Source organism: Plutella xylostella, chromosome 16 (genome assembly GCF_932276165.1).
Source record: "Plutella xylostella chromosome 16, ilPluXylo3.1, whole genome shotgun sequence".
NCBI classification, from domain to species: domain Eukaryota; kingdom Metazoa; phylum Arthropoda; class Insecta; order Lepidoptera; family Plutellidae; genus Plutella; species Plutella xylostella.
The window spans coordinates 3,397,202-3,418,866 of NC_063996.1; the positions used below are offsets into that span (position 1 = coordinate 3,397,202).

The 21,665-nt window shown below is 38.9% G+C and overlaps 1 protein-coding gene across 3 annotated transcripts in view; it reads right to left on the reverse strand.

Annotated features, from left to right (window-relative positions):
- The window catches only part of LOC119693872 (Fanconi anemia group J protein homolog), a 63,013-nt gene extending 56,677 nt beyond the window's left edge, over positions 1–6,336 (reverse strand). For 2 of the 3 annotated variants that reach the window (XM_048626612.1, XM_048626610.1), the window contains exons 1-2: positions 5,780–6,336; positions 5,435–5,546 (exon numbers count right to left, since the gene is read on the reverse strand). In XM_048626612.1, the coding sequence (XP_048482569.1) occupies positions 5,435–5,546; positions 5,780–6,220 (553 nt within the window). In that variant the 5' untranslated portion in view covers positions 6,221–6,336. The remainder of the gene's footprint in view (positions 1–5,434; positions 5,547–5,779) is intronic. The other variant, XM_048626611.1, reaches the window with a different exon arrangement.
- Positions 6,337–21,665: the final 15,329 nt, after the last annotated feature.

Here is a 21,665-nt window from a genome sequence, read left to right on the forward strand (position 1 = left end):
GCGATGGCATGTTTAACAACAAAATAAAAGAGCAGGATAAAATAAAGGGAAAGGGGTTGAGAGAAAAGTCAGTTGGGCGAAAAATCGGGAAGAGTCGAAGAGAAAATTTTATATCGACTGCTGTAGTTTAAACCTTTAGGAGTTATGGTATTTTGGAAGCTCGAATGACATGAACAGAAGCGTTTCATCATCAGAAAATAATCATCCACTGCTGGACATAGGCCTCTCCCAAAGAGTACCACAACACTCGGTCCTCGGCCTTCCTCATCCAACCACTATCGGCTACCCGCCTAAGGTCGTCAGTCCAGCGGGCAGGAGGGCGTCCCACGCTGCGTTTGCCGGTTCGTGGTCTCCACTCAAGAACTCGTTTAATAGCAATATTCCCAATTATACGTACCTACGTACAGATTAAGAACTCGCGGAAACCAAAAGCGAGCAATGAACGGGCCCCGGCGACAATCCGACGCAAAGACAAACGACCCGAACTAATAGCGCCGATACACCGAACCCTCGCATTTCGTATCCGGAGCCCGCCGCTCGAAGGGTATCATCGTCACGGAATAAATCAGCATGCAAATGAGCCGCCGAAGAGTTACATCGCAGCATAATCGCTCCTAGCCGTCGTAAATAACATTTACGATGGCACATTCAGACCTATTCCGTACACTATTCGCATTATACAGACTTTGCTGCGACGGGTTAATGACTAGAATCGCCCGGGGATGTTGATGCTTGCCGCTAAGGAAGACGACAAATTCTTATAGTACTATTCTTGTGTCGAGAACCTTAATTTATTGGTATTAGCGGTTTGAAAAGCTTGGCAGAGTGGTAGAATCAGTCGGTAAAGTACCAGGAGCGCATAGCGGCGCGGCGGTGGCAGCAACCCTCGCTAGTTGAGGGTAAATTAACGCGTCGTCCGCCGCGGGAGGTCGCGAGCTCTGCGCTCCGATGATTCTCCGTGATTCATGGATGGAGCTCGTAACGGTGCTCTCGGGAGCTGGCGGCCACACGCAGTCGCATCAGCATGCAGAGGAAATACTCTAGGCTAGCTTCAGCTTACGACCACATTTATGATTATACAAACTGGGTAAATTTTAAGAGATCGATAATATTGATGAAGCTACTGGATAGATTGCTCACAAATGTTTTGTTGACTGGCGTTACAAACGACACCCTCCTCTATGCGGATTCAACCTAATGACAGCAACAGAACAGAGTGCAAACGTCGTACAAATCGAAGCGTCACAAACGACTAATTCAATTTGGCAAAGGGTTGTCGGCCGCCGAGCGAAAAACTGCGGGCGACGAAAAAACAGGGCCAATACCGAGCGGAGGAGGGCATTGGACCTCGCGCAACAACGGAAAATATAGAATATTTAGGCCCTGTTTCTCAATGTCTGGTTAGTGGCTACCTGACAGATAAAATACATGCTGTGTTATTATTATTTTTGACAGTGTCTGCATGTCATTGTATTTTATCCTACAGGTAGCCACTAACCACACACACTCACACTCACGCCTTGTACTAATGTACTCCCTTGCGGGGTAGGCAAAGGTGCATTGCTGCACCCACTTTTCGCCAGAGTGTTCTGTTAGTCTCAATGTAATAGGGGGCGGGCCTATTGCCATTTTACGGGCACATCCAAGACCCGAGAACAAATATCTGTGTTTAAACAAATATATGCCCCAGCCGGGAATCGAACCCGGGACCTTCGGCTCAGTAGTCAGGGTCACTAACCACTACGCCATTCGGTCGTCTTTAGCTAGACAACTTATACTTGAGTTAAAGTAAGATTATTACTTAATTAAGTACTTAGTTATCTTTCAATGCAGGTTAGTCTAACCACTACATAAAAATTTAATTTGAAAATTATTAATTTTCAGTCTGAGATTTCCGTTGCAGTAACATCTAACTCTTGAATCTTTTTAGCTGAACCTCTAATAAATTCTGGCAAATTAGAATCTAAAAACAAAAGCAGACGGCCAAGCCTCCTTATCCAGACTCAGAACGTGATAAAAAAGCGAGGGAGTAGAAATTCAAAGACATGTCTTGTCTAGGGGCGGAGACACGTCGTATCGGGATCTAGGCGCCGCAGCCGCAAGATTGATGCCTGCAAGAATTAGGAGAACAGGAGGGGTTTGTTCCAAGGATTGGGTGAAGCAAACATATTCAATATTGGAAATTATCTTATCAGTCATTAGAGGATTATGGTTCTACGGAAATATCACACAATAGTAATAATTTAATCTAAATTTTTAGCTATGTTGAATAAACCTGTCTGAAAAATACGAAACAATTGCAGCTGACAGTGCACGACCAAAGATAGACGTTAAACCGATAACAAAAACAGAAACGAAAACTAAAACAATCAGGGTTAAAGTTAAACCATAGCAGTTTTTATGTCAGCCACCCTTTCACGTCTACGGCTTATTCTTCGTATTTCGCGATAGAGTCTTCAAAATTTTGTGACGTTTGGTAAATTGGGCACGAATTTTTCGTGACGAAAAATGCCGGAGATCCAGACCTGTCACCAGTCAGCTGCCACAACCACGTGCTGAGCGGTGAGCTTTTCTCACCGAAAGTTTGGGAGAACTTTTAAAAAGTCACCCCGAACTTTAATTGGTGCTAGACAACTTGACAGCTTTCTTTTGGTTGTAGGTAATTTATTTACGAATCGTGTCTTTGTCTGTGCTAAAATGACAAGATTTTAATGCCTATCACACGACTGTGCCAGGGTTTGCATTACGCTTTTGCTTTTATAGTATGCCGTATGCTTTCTTCGTTCATCACCAAATTACTGGTTGTCTGGAAGAGATCGCTTTTAGCGATAAAACCGCCCTTTATACTTAGGTACATTATATTATTTCAGTTTTTACTATTAATTATATTCAAATAAAGTGTATAGTATTGTAGGTAGGTTTATAACATACCTATCTGGATCTGTCAGATGTATGATAGATATAAGAAATGCTGCGGATTGATGATTGCTAATTTGTCGGTGGTCGCCGGGGTGGCACTGGCTAAGCAACCAGTCAGGCGTCGTGGTCTCATTAGCAGACAATCCTTCATCCATCATCCCTCCAGCTCTCAAGAACCACGTCAGAGTCGGTTACGCTGACAACTTTAAACGACTTTTATAGCGGAAAAAACTCTCTCCCTAACATGCATATGCATGCACACACACAATGCGTGGTAATTTTATTGCCTTAACAAATTACACACAAAGCCTCATTGAAGTATCGGAACGGAATGCGGGATGCGTTCTGCGGAGTTGTACAAAACAATTAATGGACTCAATTTATGAATACCATCTTCGTGTAAGACAAGGGAATGTGCTAATTCGGCTGGTGCGAAATAATTAGTCGGCTAAATGCGGTTTTGAACGGCCGTCGTCGCGATGTGTGTCCTAGCTTTATGGGAGCGGTTATGCAAATAGCTGAATTAGTTCAGCATACAGCTTTTTGCACTTTTGTGCTCGACTAAATAACTGTGCTGTTATTTAGGGAAGTACTATTTGAATTATTCAGTATCCACATGCCTATCGCGTATCTGAAATAGTAAAATATCTATTTTCGGTTTTGGTATGTTTCAAAATGTTACTAAATGTAGTTTTATCCATCATATTCAGCAAGATATTATAAATTCCAAAAAGTGGAATGCAAAATTTATAGAAACAATTCGGAAATACGTAGTCGAAGCTCGCTAAAAGTTGCCGAACCGCGGGTCCTTGTTCAAACAAGTCGAGTGGCTTCGATGTTGCAATACCGACCCAATAGCGACACAATACGGCCACGTTTTAACTTTCGAAATTCGAAAACTTTATCCGAATTTTCCAATTCTTTGTGTGACGTAATTTATCGAGTTACAAAGTTTGGCGGTTCGTGAGGAGCCGGCGTAGCTTGCCGGTAGGCAGGTTTGCGTTTCAGAATGCGCAAGTTTTGGTGTAAAACTCTATTTAACATTCGATTTTGAACGATTGCACATGAATGTACGTGAAAATTATTTAAAGATCATAATAATTTCGTTTTAAATACAATTTTAGGTCATCATTACATTTTTTATCCATAATTTACAAAACCGATTTTGTTTTATCCTTCTTCCTTAAAATTATTAATATGTAGGTACCACGGTCTACTCACGGTTTGGTGTTTATGCAAGTACCCAGATGCCTATTTATGAAAAGATAAACTTTCATAGTACATCTCAACTCCCAAAGCCTCTAATAGGCCTACCACTACAGGCTATCGTTGTCACCTTACTTCCTTCTTCATTTAGGGTGAGGGTCCCAATTTATCGCAACAGTCGCATCGAAGTGCACTACAGCCTACCGACTGTCGCGCGAGCATGTGATTTATACGTCATCGTGTCGTGCCGTTCACTGATACTTCTTCTTCTTAGTTCTTAGCGTGACGGAGACAAACACTAGTTGTGGTGTCAGCAGGGTTACTCTATAGTGACGAAAAACGAGAGCTGTCGTGCAAATGGCACGTATATTACAACGAACCACAGCTCTATCTATCAGTAAAAGTTTTTGTCTTTTTGTTCGTGGATTAAGAGAGTGACCCTCCCTGATCGTGTATGAAATGTGAGCATCAAATGCGGATTCACTAATTCAAAAGTTGGTGGCACTGACAATGACAATGTTTGCAACGCAACGGGATGCATATTAAAATCCGGAGAATGGCTAAAGTGATATTAAACGCCGATAGAGGATAACTTATCATTAAACTTGACAAGCATTCAGAATAAGTCCTAATGTAATAACTTTTGTACCTATAATAACTTTATTTAGTACTTTTTTTAACTGCACATTAGGTATACTAATAATTCTTCCAACATGAGTAGTAGGTATAGGTAATTTCTACTACTTATCATAAAACATACTCAAAAATGATTAGGTATAGACAGTAAGTGGGAATAAATATAACGCAGCTAGATTAGATAAATAATAAATTATTTCTATTAAGAATTGACAAATGCAGCACAAGATAAGCATTAATAATGTCTGTTATAGTATAGTTATGAGCATAGTTATAGGTATGACCTGGCACAAAGTCGAAGGTGTGGCACAGGACCGGTCAGAGTGGATCTACACTTCGAGCCTTATGTCCCTGATTAGGAATCCAGGAGTAATTATGATGATAGTATAGTTATAAGTGTTAAAAACTGTAGCTCAATTTTCGAGTGGAATACATACAAAAACAATTATGTACATAGTATGCTCCATTTATTGTATTGGTGACAAATCCTAGAAGTTCTTTATCACCATGAAGTTTTTTTTTTAACGGTTTTATTTTGTTTGACCTGTACAGTATTTATTTCTTGTTATTTCCACTTTTTTATCTGCCATCAACATTATGTCTTTATCAGATTTTATGTTCTGAATCCGTAAGTGAATTAAATATTAACCATAGATATAAATGAAGTACTCACTCTTCTCATGCTGCTGCCAGGCGAGGGCCCCGCACAGCAGCGCCAGCGTCTTGCCAGACCCCGTCGGGCTCTCCAGCAAGCAGTTCACGCCCTTGTTGATGCCTTCTATCACCTGGAACAATCCATTCTGGTTACAAATATATGAAAAACTTTCACAAAACTAAGCAGCTGCTAGAAAGAAATTAATATTATTGTTCTGAAACCAGTTTACCAATGATAAAAGTTTGTATGTTTGGTACAAATAGCAAGTATGATATTGCTAAGCAGATAGACCTTGCAACTATCCTAATTTATGGTAGTAAATTGTTATAAATGGAATCAAAAAAACTAAGTCATAGTTGGTACCTTGGACATCAAAGCAATTTGGGCTCCGTAAGGAGGTACAGGGAAGTGGACCGGGACACCTCCAATCATTTTCAGGTGCCCTGGTAGCGGCTGCGGCTTGGGAGGATCATAGCTAACACTTGCTGAGCCACTAGGCGGTACATTAGAACCATTTGACGTAAATTTTGCACCATTTTTTGACTTTGCTGCTTTGCCGCTGGCAGGAAATAAATTCTTAATAATTTTGTCTTTCTGTTCATCGATCTTTGAAGGTAACTGCACATTTGGAAGGTCTTCGTCTTCATCAGATGAAATGACGACTCCATCATATTCAATTGTTTTGTCACTATCTTCATCACTGCTAATGTTGATAGATTCGGGTTTCTTACTGCCCTGAAGACTAGTCGAGCGTCGCGGCTGCTCGAAACTATTATCATCATCAGATATAGCCGGAGACGACATAGTTATGCCGGTTACAATCACTACTATCTATTGATAAACATAAAAGCCGCTGTTGTTTTGATCAGACTATCTTTATTTATTTGTTTTCAACTAAATGTGACATGATTTGGAGTCGGCGTTACACTTTTAATTGTCAGATTGGGCACTGCACAAAACTATACAACGTTCTATAACACAGAAAAGTGGTAAAACAACATTTATTTTGGTCTAAATTAGAATGTTTACAGCTTTCTAACCTATATTTCGGTGTGATAACAACTGACACTGACATGACTGACAGTGACAGTGACAGCTGACAGCTACTGTCAACGATAAAAAACGTTCTGTTGCGTTTCGTTTTTCCAAATTTCGTGAAAAAAAGTGCAAATGGACCGATTTTTTGGCGCTGATTATAGCCTATTAACTAATTGATTTTGTATGAATAAGAGTGGAATGAAGTTTATCAAATCTCATCAAGAATATTTATGAGAATAAAAACAATGCTGAATTACTGACTGATTTTTGATTTTCAGATCTTACCAAAAATGTTGTTAAATTTTATTTTACTTAGTTATTTAAGTTATTTTAGTTTGGTTTTTACTTACTATTCATTTTCTACCGTATGATTTGTATCTTAAATGCTAACCAAATATACTACTTTCACCCTAATTTTACTCAAAATGTTGACAACAAGCCACCTGTTCTCAAATGTTACTGTCTGCCTACTGGTTACTCACTCACGGCACAGGCTTAGCCTAGTGTGAGAACCCCAGCTACCATAGTTTTTTAATCTGGTCCAAATAATTTATAACTGTTTTATATTCATAATATTTATTAAGATAACCTGTGTAAATTTTTTGGTTAAATAAACATTTTTTCATATTTTTTTTTCATGTAGGTATATTTCATATTAAATTTATACTGTTCACTATCCATTAACTTTCAGAAAGCGCCAGTCTGTTCAATGTGTCGCCTTTGCTTCAACGCGAACTCCCGCCAAAAACGACGCCGTTTCATTACACGAATGAGTTGTCAACAGGATGTTATGGCGCGTTATAATTTGGTTTATCGCTACCACTCTGCGGGTTTTCTTTCTGCTGCAGAAAAATAGTTAAAAATTAAAAATAATTAAAAACTTTAAAAAGTACAAGTAGTATACCTAGTTGAGGTGGACACAGACACGGGGTACAAACTACCAACTATGTAGGTAGGTAAGTACCTAGTAAGTAGTTACTAAGTATGGTGTACTAATATGAATATTCATATGTGGGGAGGTAGGTACTTATTACTTAACTTTATTATAGTTACTTACATGTAACCTAGATATTTTAAGATAAATTTTCAGCCAAAGCCGTGGAAATTACGAGATTAGACATGATTGAAGATACCCATTAGATATCAGCTATAACTTTTTCATATTTCCAATGGATTGGTAGGTAAGTACAGTTCTCCCATATTAATAATGCGCATGCAAATCTTCGCAAACTGTCGTATTCCCGGAAACACCCGAATCAGTGCCTTAAACAAAGCACTTGCATTTTGATCCTTGTTCGAAAGAAATAGTAGTCAATATCATGTGACACATAATCGAAAACAATTTGGGCGGTCGGTGGCTGTCACCGATCAGTCAAGGGTCTCAAGGTCAAGATCAATATTACTTTTGTGGAATTATAAAGAGCTGCAATTACACATCGTTCTTGTTATTTTTTTCAAATGTGAATTTAATTTCAACTTTAATTATTTTTGACGATGCGATATTATGAGGCACATTTAAGAATAAAATATGCGTCACATTGATAGACTTCACTTTGCCAATAAAGCCACACCCAAAAGACCAAGTTTGTAATTGTAATATTATTGTGAATGATCAGCGCTGTTAATACTTTTGAACTGAGATTTTAATGTAAACATTTTTATTAATGTGAAATAATCAGTGCTGTAAATACTTTTGAACTGAGATTTCATTTTTTTTATATAAACTTGTGTTTGAAATCCATTTCTCCTTATAATATAAACCTTGTGTTATTCAAACCTTCTTTCATCCATCTTTACATCAACTTCAGTAAGACACTTGAAAAGTACCTACTGTAACATTTTCGAATCAAATTTCGTTACTGATAAATCAATTATCTCTTTTAGCACCAATTACATAATTCTACTAAAATTTCATGAAGAAAATGCACTTAACCACTCTAAATACATAATAGTTTTCTAACGCTCGGGAATACGACCGTTGCCGAACAATGACGAAGATTTCTATGTGCATTACTGCATTATCAATTTTGGGGAACTGTACTAAGTATTGGAAACTATTTTATTTGTATTTAGAGTATTTACATGATTGTGTAGAGTGTCTAGTACAACAAGCAAAACACTGAGCAGAGACCAAAGTGTGCATCTTATTTATTCAAGGATGGCACCCCATTTTTCGGGCCATTCAACAGTTTACGTCTGCCTTTTAATACGAATCCAACAAATTGGTATCCCTCGTAAATTACTAGGAAGACGCGCCAGCTCCCCTTCCTATGCGCGTTTATGGTATGATCTAGCTGCATTATGGGGTTAACTACAAAAACAGACATTTTATTTTCGTTTAGCGTGTTATGAGGATGAGTTAATTCGGTTAATTCCTTGAAATTTTATTGTAGGTACCTATTTACTATCTATAATGTTTTTAGGCATTAACATTAATCCTTTCTTCAGTTTGCTTAACAGATTGAGGACTTTGCATAATTTGGTTAATTTACTTTAAAATAAAATAATAAGAACCTTATTGATAGAGTTGTCGAGAGCTGTTGGTAGTAGCGGTAGCTATACCTATTATGAGTTGGGATTCTGCTCAAATCTGTTTAAAAGGTTCTTACCTACGTCAACATACAAATCTTCTTCTGGAAGTATGTTTCTCCTACACCAGTAATGTGAACTAATGTGCTATAGTTTCTGTAGTGAGTGAACCACCCTACTTCGGCCACCAACATTCACTGCTGGCGCTACAGAGTGCGTCCCCACCAATTATTGACATAGTTTATTGCGCTTCCACTATCTGTCGCACACTTTTATCAGCTATTCCTTCCAGATAGCACCCTATAAACAATGCCACCACTCTAACAAATGAATTATAACCTTATCTTAGCGAAATAAGGACCACATTGTACTCAGACAATCTGAAGCCCAGCAAGGGAACAGATGCTGTTCAAAAGTAGTCTTTAATATGGTGTGATAAAAGTTTTCCGAGGGCTACAGACGTGCAGTGATCTAAGTTGCTTTTCTACTTAATTTGATGGCAAAACTTTCTGTATCGCTCCCATTAATAAGGTCCTAAAACATTAAATAGAGAGTTGATTTGGAATTAGGAATTACTGAGAGATTTTTATCCGACCACTTTCAGTTGTTAGAGACATTGAGACAACACATCTATGATGTAGATAAAATCTGTGTGTTGTGGTTATTAAAGTTGATAGCTTGATATGTACGTATGTACGATTTCTTTTTGGGTTCCGTAACCAAATAGTAAAAAAGCGGAACCATTATGGATTCTGAAACTTATTTCTGAAAGAGAGCGTTTCTATATGTATAATCCTATGTATATAAGTATTTAGTCTACCTTTTCGTCTGATATTCCCACGTAACACTTTTAAGGGAACGCCGTACTGGAAGGTAATTTTTTGAATAAAGTACCAAAGCTATGAAAAACTATAGATGTTATAAGTATAGGCACAGAATAATAACCAGTGTATAGGTAAGGTCGCGACTCGGTCGACTCTGGCAGGCGCACAATCCCCTGCATCTCCAGTTGATTAGGCCGGACATCTTTATTTGTCACATCGCGTCGCGCCGCGTCGCCGGCGTCTGGCCGCGACAATCTGCCGCATTCAGACTGCGCGTCCGTGCGAGATCCCCACAGGATTCGCTCCTAGATCAGAGAATAGGGGCCCCAGCCGCTTGCTTCCAGTTACAGGGGGTCACTCTGTAAATTAGGAAGGAAAGAACGAGAATTGTCTCGCAATCGGTACGCTAATACAACGAGATATACAGTCGTGGTTAGCGCAGCGCTCTAGGAAAAGCAAAACTGCAGAGCTAACCACGACTCTATCTTGTGCCGATTGCATGAGAGAAGAGACGTAGAGAGTGACCCCCGAGCTACGGGTAACCAGCGAGATGAGATATTGTAGAACCAATATATCTGATCATTGATCAGTGATTAACCAGACAAATTATTATCTCTAGCTTTTGTCGCGAGCTTCGCAACGCCGTTCTTGTGGGGTCCAACGGGGTTTCTTGTGGGAATTCTAGGATAAACACGCAAAACGAGCCTACTTTCTATTCTACATCTATCTAAAAGATACATACCCTAATATAATTGCATCTGCCAACCTGTTTTTAATACCGTATATTGATTAATTTGTCGCCGCGTTAAAATATATTAGGTAGTTTCCTAAAACATGTTCCAGTGTTAAAGAGTCGCCCAGAACAGACAGTTCAATTGATATTAATGGCGGCCGGGCACCTGGCTACTGGTGTTGGGGTGCGGGCGGCTTACATGCGGATGCTTTTTTTATACGCACGTCGACAATCGGTTTTAGAGGAAAATCTAGATGGTTAGGCATTGCCATCCGCACTCACTGAACATTAGTCTTAACCAATTCAATTTCAATTCAAAAATATTTTATTCATGTGAAGCTTACGACTAAGGTACATGCTTATGAGCCCCAAGCTAGAATGTAGCTTATGTGGGCAAACGCTCATATCAAGTTTCAATGTTATAAGTAATTTTAACAGTTAAATTATGTTATGTAGGTTTTAACTAAGATGTAGTTTAACACAGGTAAGTATGCATATATCATGATATACAATCACATAGGTACTCTAAAAATAACACGGTATTCAGAAAAGTAATAAATTATAACGACTGAACAAAAAAATGTTTAAGTACTTTTTTTTTCTTATGGTTATTGAAAGGTTTAACATTTGAACCATGACCATAGATGTTTATATAATATCCATAAAATTAAAATTACCATCATGAGTAGCCACTACTTGGGTATTATTTAATAAACGCCATTTACGCGCCATTACAATAGAACAACTAGTCACAGCCTACACTACCGTTAATAAATTGCATCACACTGCAGATATAAAACATTACATACATTATGATTCGGATTCAGACTACCACGAAGTTATATAACATATTTTATCATTGGGCATATTTTTAAGGAGACTACGATCTTTATTTAGATACCATGTGATGCAGTGAGACTGTTGTGTTGAATCATTTTATAAAAAAGTTTTAAAATTAAATTTCAGTAATATTTAGATTATTTAGCGCCACTGCCTTTGCACACCGTTGCGTTGTGACGCGCTTTTCCAGCCGTCTACATGTAGCCCCGCCCTTATGCAAACACTAACCTTTCAGCTAGCGATTACACTATAATCGTTCTACGGAACATTTCAATTTACACCTGATGCTCCTTAATGTCCTGTGAACGATAAAAAAATAAGGGAAGTATCTATAGATATTGCTAGCTTACTGTAAGTCGGTTTGTTAGTCCTGTTTAAATACTATACAAGTTTGTGAAAATTACACGTTTAACGTTTATTTATTGTTTTTTCAATAGCCATATTACAAGGATATATATAGTTTCACACAACTTAAAAATAACTTATAACTAACATGCAGAGCTGAATATAAACTAAACTTATATATATGAAACGTAAAGCCTATGACGCACTGCCGGTAACACTAGTGGGAGATCAGTCCTGCAGACTAGTACGATGCCGTAACAAGACCATCGCACTATTGGAATGGGCCGATGACACCCCGTTTGTCCAGGCATGCTCATGGCTCACTATGCTTGGAGAGAGAGCACAAGATAGTAACGTCCCCAAGATAATAAGCGTAGACGCAATGGTGATCGAGCATAAGAAAGGTGAAATTGTTGACCAGCTGGGCTGCCTAAAAGCCTCAAAACAACACGAAATAGTTGTGTATGAGGACAGAGGTGAAGACCTAAGCTTTCTCAGTGGACACATACCCGTGAGGAACAACAACCACCAACAAACTGAAGCGGTCACCGGATCAGAACGCCTACAGGAGAGGATGGCTTCCGAGTCCGTCGCTGCTGCTGAACAGCAGGAAATAAATATGAGGATGCAGAGCAGAATCTCGCAGGGGCGCGCACAAGGGTTCCTTCAGGCATTCAAATCAGCTGCCCAAAGCCTTATGGGGAAACCACAGAGGACACCTGAGTGGCGCCAAATCCCCAAAGGCCCCATCCGAAAAAGAACGGCCCAAAGAACCATAACAAGAGCCGACATGGGTCAGGTGGTCCCACCGAAGCTAAAAACAGCAACCTCCCCTAAAGAGCATTTGGAGAATGCCGTCATAGAATTTGTGGCAATAACAACCGCCACAAAGCAGGTAAACCTCTTGTCGTGCAAAACCATCATGCAGACCTACAGGCAAGAAAACGAAGGCCGGCTAAAAATTCTACTCGAGGAGGCCGAAGCCTGCATATACGATAACAGTAGTTGCCAAGTCCTCAGAGGCAAAATGACTGGAGCGTATATGGCGGCTTACAGCGAGGAAAGCGGATTTGTACCCTGGGAATGCAACTCCTCAAAATTTACTGTCCCACACAACAACCAAATAGTGGTCGTCGCCCAGTGCACCAGGATTATGCTAGAGGATAAAATCCTAGCAAAAGTGGAAACCATCAACGCCAACTGGAATCACTGGACGATGCCCACTATCACTTGGGTGAACGGGGTACCTGGATGTGGGAAGACAACCTGGGTGATAAATAACTTCGATGTGAGCAAAGACACCATTATCACAACAACAACTGAGGCGGCCATCGACATAAGAAACAGGCTAGCGCATCGTATTGGTGACATGGTCAGAACTAGGGTGCGTACGATGGCATCAGTCCTGGTAAACGGCTTTAGAGAACATGTCAGATGCCAACGCCTGATAATTGACGAAGCCCTGATGAACCATTTCGGGGCAATCGTAATGGCCGCCCACCTGTCTCGTGCCTGTGATATTGCTCTGATCGGAGACATCAATCAGCTACCATATATCGACAGAGAGAACCTATTCGAGCTTAGGTACCATCGCCCAACACTGGTAGCAAACATCACCCAGGAGCTGTTGTGCTCATACAGAAACCCCATGGATGTTGCATACGCCCTAAAGGAAGTATACTCAGGCATATACGCAGCCACAGCGCGCATCCAATCCCTGCAGCTGAAAAGGTTAACAGACGCAGTAATTCCCAAATCCCAAACCAACACTCTGTTCCTGGTGCATACACAGGAAGAAAAAGAGACCTTGACCAGCCAAGGGTATGGTGAAGGAATGGGCTCACGCGTCCTAACCATACACGAAGCACAGGGATTGACGTACGAATCCGTTATTATCATTAGAACAAAAGATAAAATAAAGCTGCATGATAGCGTACCTCACGCAGTAGTGGCGCTGTCGAGGCACACCACCACCTGCACCTACTATGCGGATGACACCGAGGACGCTATCGGCAACCTCGCTAAAACGGCAATAACAGCGCCAAAGAAACGCATCCTCGAGTACAATCTAAAAATGGCAGTTAAGAATCGAGACGAAGAGGTCATTGCACTTTCTGGGGAAATGTTAAGAAGGCATAACGGGGCGGAATAAAACATAAAATATAATTTTGGTTAAGAGCTCAAAATATAGTCCAAATTGATTATTATATAATTATTATAAAAACTAACAATTAAAATAAGTTATCTTTAAGAACAGAGTCACACACTAACATCAGGCAAAACATGACCTATAACGACTGAGGGGCCGAGCCATTGCCAGGTGTCTACTAAGTTCTCCGAAGAAAGCTGGCATTGGCCCTGTCCTTCTTAAGTTTGTTGCCATTACTAATGTAAGTGTGACTCTGAAAACCATTAATAAAAAAAAAAGGAAAAAAAAAAGAAAAAAAAAAAAAGACATTTCTTGTATAATGAGATACACGGCTGGGGGGTTTTAGTCGGTTAACGCCCGACACTACCTGGGTCCTCTTCCCAGGTGTCCATGTGGATTTTCCCCCAGCAGTGAAAAAAAAAGAGAAAAAGAACAATATATATATAAAAGAAAGAATATATAAACTAAAGACAAAATAAATATATATAAAAGATAATATATATAAACTAAACTTCCTTACCGAGTAGAAAGTAGATAAAAGAATTAAAAACTATCTCATAAAAATTACCACTCTTCAAAAGGCACGGACATAAAGTCTGTGGAGTGATAATCATTTATTTAAAAAAAAAAAAAAAAAAAAAAACTAAACTTATAAAATTAAGAAATGTTGAATTACAATAGATTGGCTAATCAAAGTGTACAAGTGAAGTGCTAGCGCCTAAAATAGGATAAATCCTGAGTTATAGACATTAGCGAACGCCCCTGGTGATTGTAGCCCAGTCAGTGTTAACGTTCGTATAATATATCATAGTTAATTAATGTTAGAATATTCTATGTACCTATCGATGTTCTCGTGTACTTACCAATAAACAAATATCTGTCCCGGTCGGGAATCGAACCCGGGAGCTTCAGCATAGCAGTCATGGCCACTAACCACTACACCAGTCGGCTGTCGTAAACATTCAAGGTAGTATTGAATAAAAATGTAACAACGATTAATAGACGACTTGAAGCTTCCAGGTAATGTAATTACATACATACGTACAGCGGTTGCTTGTTTGAATTTATTATGAGAAGCATGTGGTTATAATTTAGATGTCCTAGTTTTAATTAATAATAAATATAGTATGTCATGTAGGCGCTGTCTAAATTACCTTACCTTAGGAGCAATTTATAGGGGGGGGGGGTAATAAGAGCAGGTAATAAAAATAGTTCTATAAATATACAATGCAATCGATAACATAACCCTCCAGTGGATAAAAGGGCACAGCGGGTCGCTGGGGAACGACGCTGCTGATGAACTTGCACGAAAGGGATCTGACACTGCACCAATAGGCCCAGAGCCGATAGTACCGATCCCTTTCAACCAAATTCGCTCTTGGTTACGTTCCCGAACGACAGAATGCCACACCAATCTCTGGAGTAACAGTGCCGAGTGCAAACAAACAAAAGCTTTTGTACCACTAATTAATACTAAACTAACACGCAAATTATTATGCTTGGACAGAGCAAACTTACGTGTCGTGATAAGTACCATAACAGGCCACTGCCGGTTAAATAAACACCTATATCGCATGAAAATCTCCACCACTCCTCTTTGCAGAAGTTGCATGGAGGAAGATGAAACAGCTTCCCATGTCTTGTTACATTGCAAAGGCGTGGAGACACTACGATCAAAAATCCTCGGATCTCCGGGGTCCCTCCGGGAAGCCATGAGCAACCTAGGTCGTCTACTGGCTTTCTGGCGTGAGCTTGGGTGGCTTAATAGCTAGTCACCCCATAGGTATTTCACGCATAATGGCCCACCTTGGAGGCTAAATGCGGAAAATCAGCTCGCCATGATAGATAGATAGATACAATGCAATTTGGATTAGCTCTTATGAGGACACCTTCAATATTTTTTCTATAACCTATCGTCATTAACCACACAGTGGGCCAAACCTTCCATGTTTGATGGCCATAGGTAGGCCTTTAACATCCCACGTCACGAGACGCCATTCTCGATAGGTACGTGGCGAGGGGCGATCGTCAAATTAATGCGTTTCCGATTGTACACTGACACTGAACCATTGTGTGAAACGCTTGAGGGTGACCAAAGCTGTTTATTCTATACTATTTAAGAATAGAATAATCTTTATTTTGAACCATGATAAGTAGTATATTTTTACAAAAGAACAACATATTTGAATAAAATAGTACATAAGGCAGCCTTCTTGCTTAAAGAAATTAATTAAATGATCTTCTGAGAGCGATTCTTATGCCCAGCACCCCGCCGCCGTGGGCTAAAATTCTCGTTGATTCTCGTTGTTATGGTTGTTGTGAGTGTGACAGTGCCAAACACTAGCGTTACACTTTAGTTTTTTAATAACGGATAGTGGAAGTTTTATGACATTTAAAGCTACGTGAATATCCCAAAACGATGGTCCGCCTACACTCTATCAGTAACAGATAAAATCGGTATCTTTATTCGGGCACCGATCGCGCTATAACTCGCTACGGGGGCGTTGGCTAGCCGCTTTGTTTGACACCGTTTAGATTCGATACAATTATTAAATTGTTCAAACTCATTTGGTTTTATGGCCAGACCCATTGTAAGTTTACGCAATGCCATCCAAATAAAGGATATTGTGGCAAACATAATGGAGGACTCCACTTTTACAGTATCGACGGACGCGTTAAAGTTTAGGAGTGACTAGCACAATGGGTTGGATATTTATATGCCTGCTTAAATGAGTATGTATATGTCTCTTCAAACTGAATTGAGTCTTTCAGTTCATCCATGCAAAGGTTGTCTGGAGGAGATCGCTATAAGCGATAATATCACCTTTTGCACCCTAATTAAGTTGTTTTTATATTCCTTTGTGTACAAATATCTAGTGGCAACTTGCAAGTGGCAAGTAGTCGCAAACACACACCCTCTAAAAAAAATGTCAAGTGGGTATATCACATAATTAGCAGCAATGGAAAAATATAATATCACAACTTACACTCATATTATAAGATATTATTGTTTATCCAACTGTATAATGCTCTAATAGCTGCACTAGACAAATTGATCCGAGTACCCCAGCTAGAAAAACAGTTTCATTCAATGGTAATTCCTTCATTGAACACGGGTTAATTTATGGAGCATGTTAGTTGGAGCACTTAGCGACTCCAACGAAATAAAGTGCAGATGTCAAATGCCATTGCGAGTTCTGTCTATGGCCATTAAGTTGTTTTTGTGTTTGAGTTGGCGCACTGTGTGGGGCACACACGATCGATAGGTGTTTGATATACGGATATACCCACCTAATGGTCAGAAAAATATATGAAGACATGAGTACAAATTTATTTATCTAATAATTTTAAAATCGTATTATAAAAGTGAATACGTAATGTAATCAAAACACAAAATCCAAAATATAGTTAAAAGCAAATAAAAAAACGCTACCGATTACGACAATAAAGTCAAGCAATTTGAACTTTTAACTAGTTTTACCTTAGTTTTAATATTTCCTATTTGAACATCATATCTACGCACCATAGACATTATACGCTAATGGCCAATGCGTTTGAGCTCATTTAAAAAAAAAAGTTGGTGACAGAGACAGACACGGCTCGTTAGGGAGTGACACGATTTTTTCAGTTGGCCGCCATTTTTCACTAAGTTTTCTGCCCTGCCCTGGGTTGAGTGATCACTGGCATTTTTGGTGGAAAATTATTTTTTATTTAGGTTCCGTACGTAAGTTTGTGTATTTATGTTGTTTATATGGTGTACTTTGTCTTCTACCGGATACACTAGACTTGACTAGACTAAATAAGGACTACTGCTACTGAAATGGGTTTTACATGAATTGTATGAAAATGTCTAAAAATAAATAAATAAATATTTATTATAAATAGTCAATCTTACATAAGTTATTTAGTAGGTATAGGTACATACATAAAGTATATAAGTATAAATAAAATATAAATAAAAAAAAACTAAATATGGGTTAATTTAGAGACATCTTGTAACTAGTATTGGTTAAGTCAGATTTGACAAGCGAGCGACGCCGATTATTGATTGTTTATTGGTAATGTTCGGTGATGGTCTGGTGGTAACCCCACAGTGGATCCCTAAACGTCTAATGAGCAGGAAAAAAACTAAACAACAAAAACAATCACAATCTCATTATGTTAAAAACCGGCCAAGTGCGAGTCGGGCTCGCGCACAAAGGGTTCCGTAGCAGCAAATATAATATTACAGTTAAATCAACCTATCTCAAAAACTATAAGAGATACTTTGATCAAACCAAAAATCGTTGAAAGAGTTAATTAGCATGCATCACCTCTATTTTTTTTAGAATTTTATACCCCGTAGTTATAAAAATAGAGGGGGGGGACATACTTTTTACGACTTTGAGAGCTGATATCTCAAAAACCGTTCACTTTAAGAAAAATGTTTTTTAGAAAACTTTATATCATTTTAAAAGACCTTTCCATTGATACCCCACACGGGTATGTACATCGAAAAAAAAAATTTCATCCCTCAGTTACATGTATGGGGGGCCCCACCCCCAATTCTTTTTTTTACTATTTAGTGTCATATTTTTGTAGCGGTTCATACAACACATATTCCCATCAAATTTCATCACTGTAGTACTTATAGTTTCCGAGTAAATCGGCTGTGACAGACGGACAGACGGACAGACGGACATGACGAAACTATAAGGGTTCCGTTTTTGCCATTTTGGCTACGGAACCCTAAAAACGTGTCGTCAGTAGTCGTCACACGCAACTTTTTGTGTTTTTCTGTTCTGAAAATTTGATGTAATTTTTCAAAACGATATCGTGATCTTTATAAATTGTTTACAGAATGTTAGGAAAGTTATTATTGGTGCTATTAAATTGGCAGTTGCCACACTGTGTTCGTTTATTAAACGTTTTTTTATGAATATTTGATGATTATTGTTCACATTGGGGGAGATTACACTAGCGAGCAATAAAAAAGTTCCACTTACAATAATTTTATGTCGATTCTAAATGGGCTCAATTTTTTAATACATTTTACTAAAATTTTAACACAATTTTTATTTAAGTACGTTTTTGTTGGTAATATTTTGATTTGCTGTTAAATGTACTTTAATAATGCAGACGGCGTCATTAAGGTAGCCTTTTCCGTTTAGGAGTAATTTGCTAGTTTTCTGACTGGCACTTTTTCATTGCTTGCGAGTGTATGTATTTAGGCAACGAGTAAGCTGCGATAGTAGGGATGAACGAGGAGCCTAAACTACGAATAGCGCGAAAGAAGGTTCAACATGGTCAACATAAATAAAAATCGGACACTATCTAAATGAACTAGAAAAGTTCAATCCCCTCCGAATGATTCTATGCGGGTGTGATCCAAGTTTCATCCAACAGATGTTGCAAAAGTGGTAAGTTTACAAAGCCGAAAGAGAAATAGTTATCTACTCTGTGGGGTCATTGTGAGCAACATTATATTTTGTACTACGGTGTGAAAAATTAGCTATATTATTTTCGATTTTCCATAGAAACTTTGTCTCGTGACTTTTTACTATGGAAAAGAAAAATTACTATTATTAATTTCCAAGACTCGTGGAACGTCGAAATCAACCCCTGTCGGCTTACTATATCATTTTTGCAACTGCCTGTAGATCTATACAGAACCGTTTTACAAAAAAGTGTCGAGATGAAATGATCATCTTAATTTATCTTACAGGCAATCTTTACTATAAAATTGTAGGTTTTGCTCACAATATGAATGCCATGATAAAAGCTATAAAAGCCTATTTAAGCGTGTTATGATGGGGTGACCAAATAAAGATAATTAAAAGTTGTAGAAAAAGCTTCAGCACTGTAGATTGTTATCATGAATTCATGAGTTCATGACATACAGACAGGGGTGTCAGTGGGGGTCACTCTACATATATGACGAAAAACTAAGTTTCGTAGCGCTACTGCGCGAGCCACGACTCTATCTCGTTGTATTAAACGTGCCGATTGCACGACAGCTCTCGTTCGTTCGTTTTTCGTCAGTATAGAGTGTCACCCTCCAGGGGTGTGGCAGGTGGCAGGTGTAGGAATCGGTCGTTTATTAGATGTGTTCGATAATCAATTATTGTCTTTTTCAAAGAAAGTTACGTTTTTACACTACCTGCCAGTTTCAAGAACTCTATCTACCGATGACTGGTAGTTACTTTCATAAGATTTTGACACATAAAAAGTTGCATTCTGTCAAAATCGTATGAATGTAACCCACTGTCTGTCAGCTATCGATAGATAGAGTTATTGAAACTGGCAGAAAGTACCTAGGCTATGTCTAACTTTATTACTATGCAGCTCAAAACTGACTGACTGAGTTTTGATACTTATCAATAATGATAGCCACCTGACTTCTTACGTTTAATGAAACGAGAGTCACGTCGCCTTTAGGGCCGATTCACATACTGTTTTGTTAAGTGTGAGTGTTTAATAGACATTCGTACTTCCGACTTCCGTACATTGCTGAGTATGTATGGAAGATTCAAAAGTTTTGCAAATACTATACAACAAGCTTAGCCTCAGTATTTCGTCCAGCAAGAGTACTGCAGCCCCACATCCGTCGATTAGCAACAGAAAGTAATGTGTATTGCCTGTGTCCATCGATCAGCTCTCCCTCTGTGACCAGCATGTGACCGGCGGCCGCTCGACCGAGAGAGCCAATAAGGGCTGGGGGCTGGACCCGTTAGACCAGCGGAATGGCCAGCGAGTAGTTCATGGTATCTGCGGCCGCTACACGGGTTCGTTATCGATTCCACCACTAACGGCGCCGTATTTATGGCAAATCGAGATATAGTGAGGTTATCTACACTACATCGATATGGAAGCCGTGTAGCAGCAGCAGATATTAAAGTATAGCTTTTTGTTAGTAGCTCCTAGCTCGGGGTTTGTGTCAGAGTTCTGCTTACTGTAAATAAAATCATATTCAAAATAATTTTAAGTTTCAGTACGTTTAAGATATTATTGATAGCAAAAGATTATGTATACCTACATATACATATGTCCACGCACCATCCAAATATAAGTACTCATAATTCTACTAATTTCTAATAATAATTACCTATGCTATTTTCAGAAGGGCCCAACAGGCAGGTCAGACCGGCAACCGGCACGGAAGGCTGGAACTGATCGCGAGGGCACAAACTTTATTTACGGACGCGGCTCGTGTTTGTCAAGGCGCAATTATATTAAGATTACATATTTATCTCCCGAGATGAGGCGATTTCTTTTGAGGAATTTTTGCGATCTGATGGTGTTGTTGATATTGATATGGAGCTGTTGTTTGTACTTGTATTCTGACACAGTAAAATGCAGAGAGCCCTGCCAAAAATTGGTCGATCAAACGATCATTCAATATTTATAGAATATTACAGACACACTTAGTAGGTATATAGGTACTATTAGGTACTTCATAAGTTTTTTTTCTATTTTTAACTTTTCTACAGACTATGAAAATTATGGTATTTTAAGTTGATAGTTGATCCGGTATTGTTTAAAATTAAATGAGGAAGGCTGTGGACAGAGAGTTGTAGCGATCCTTGAGAGAGGCCTATGTCCAGCGAACAATTACGTACCGATTTCTTAAAACATTTCATTTAAAATTGAAACACAATATTTACGTTTTTAGTTGGTAGGTAATATTCAGATGCGCCGTTATATCTTCTTCTTTTATACAGGTAATCTTCCAATTTTCTATAACTCTGTCATTTATATGGTTCTCAATTGAAATAAACCAAAGCCAACTGTTCTTATTATAAGGGGTGCGTA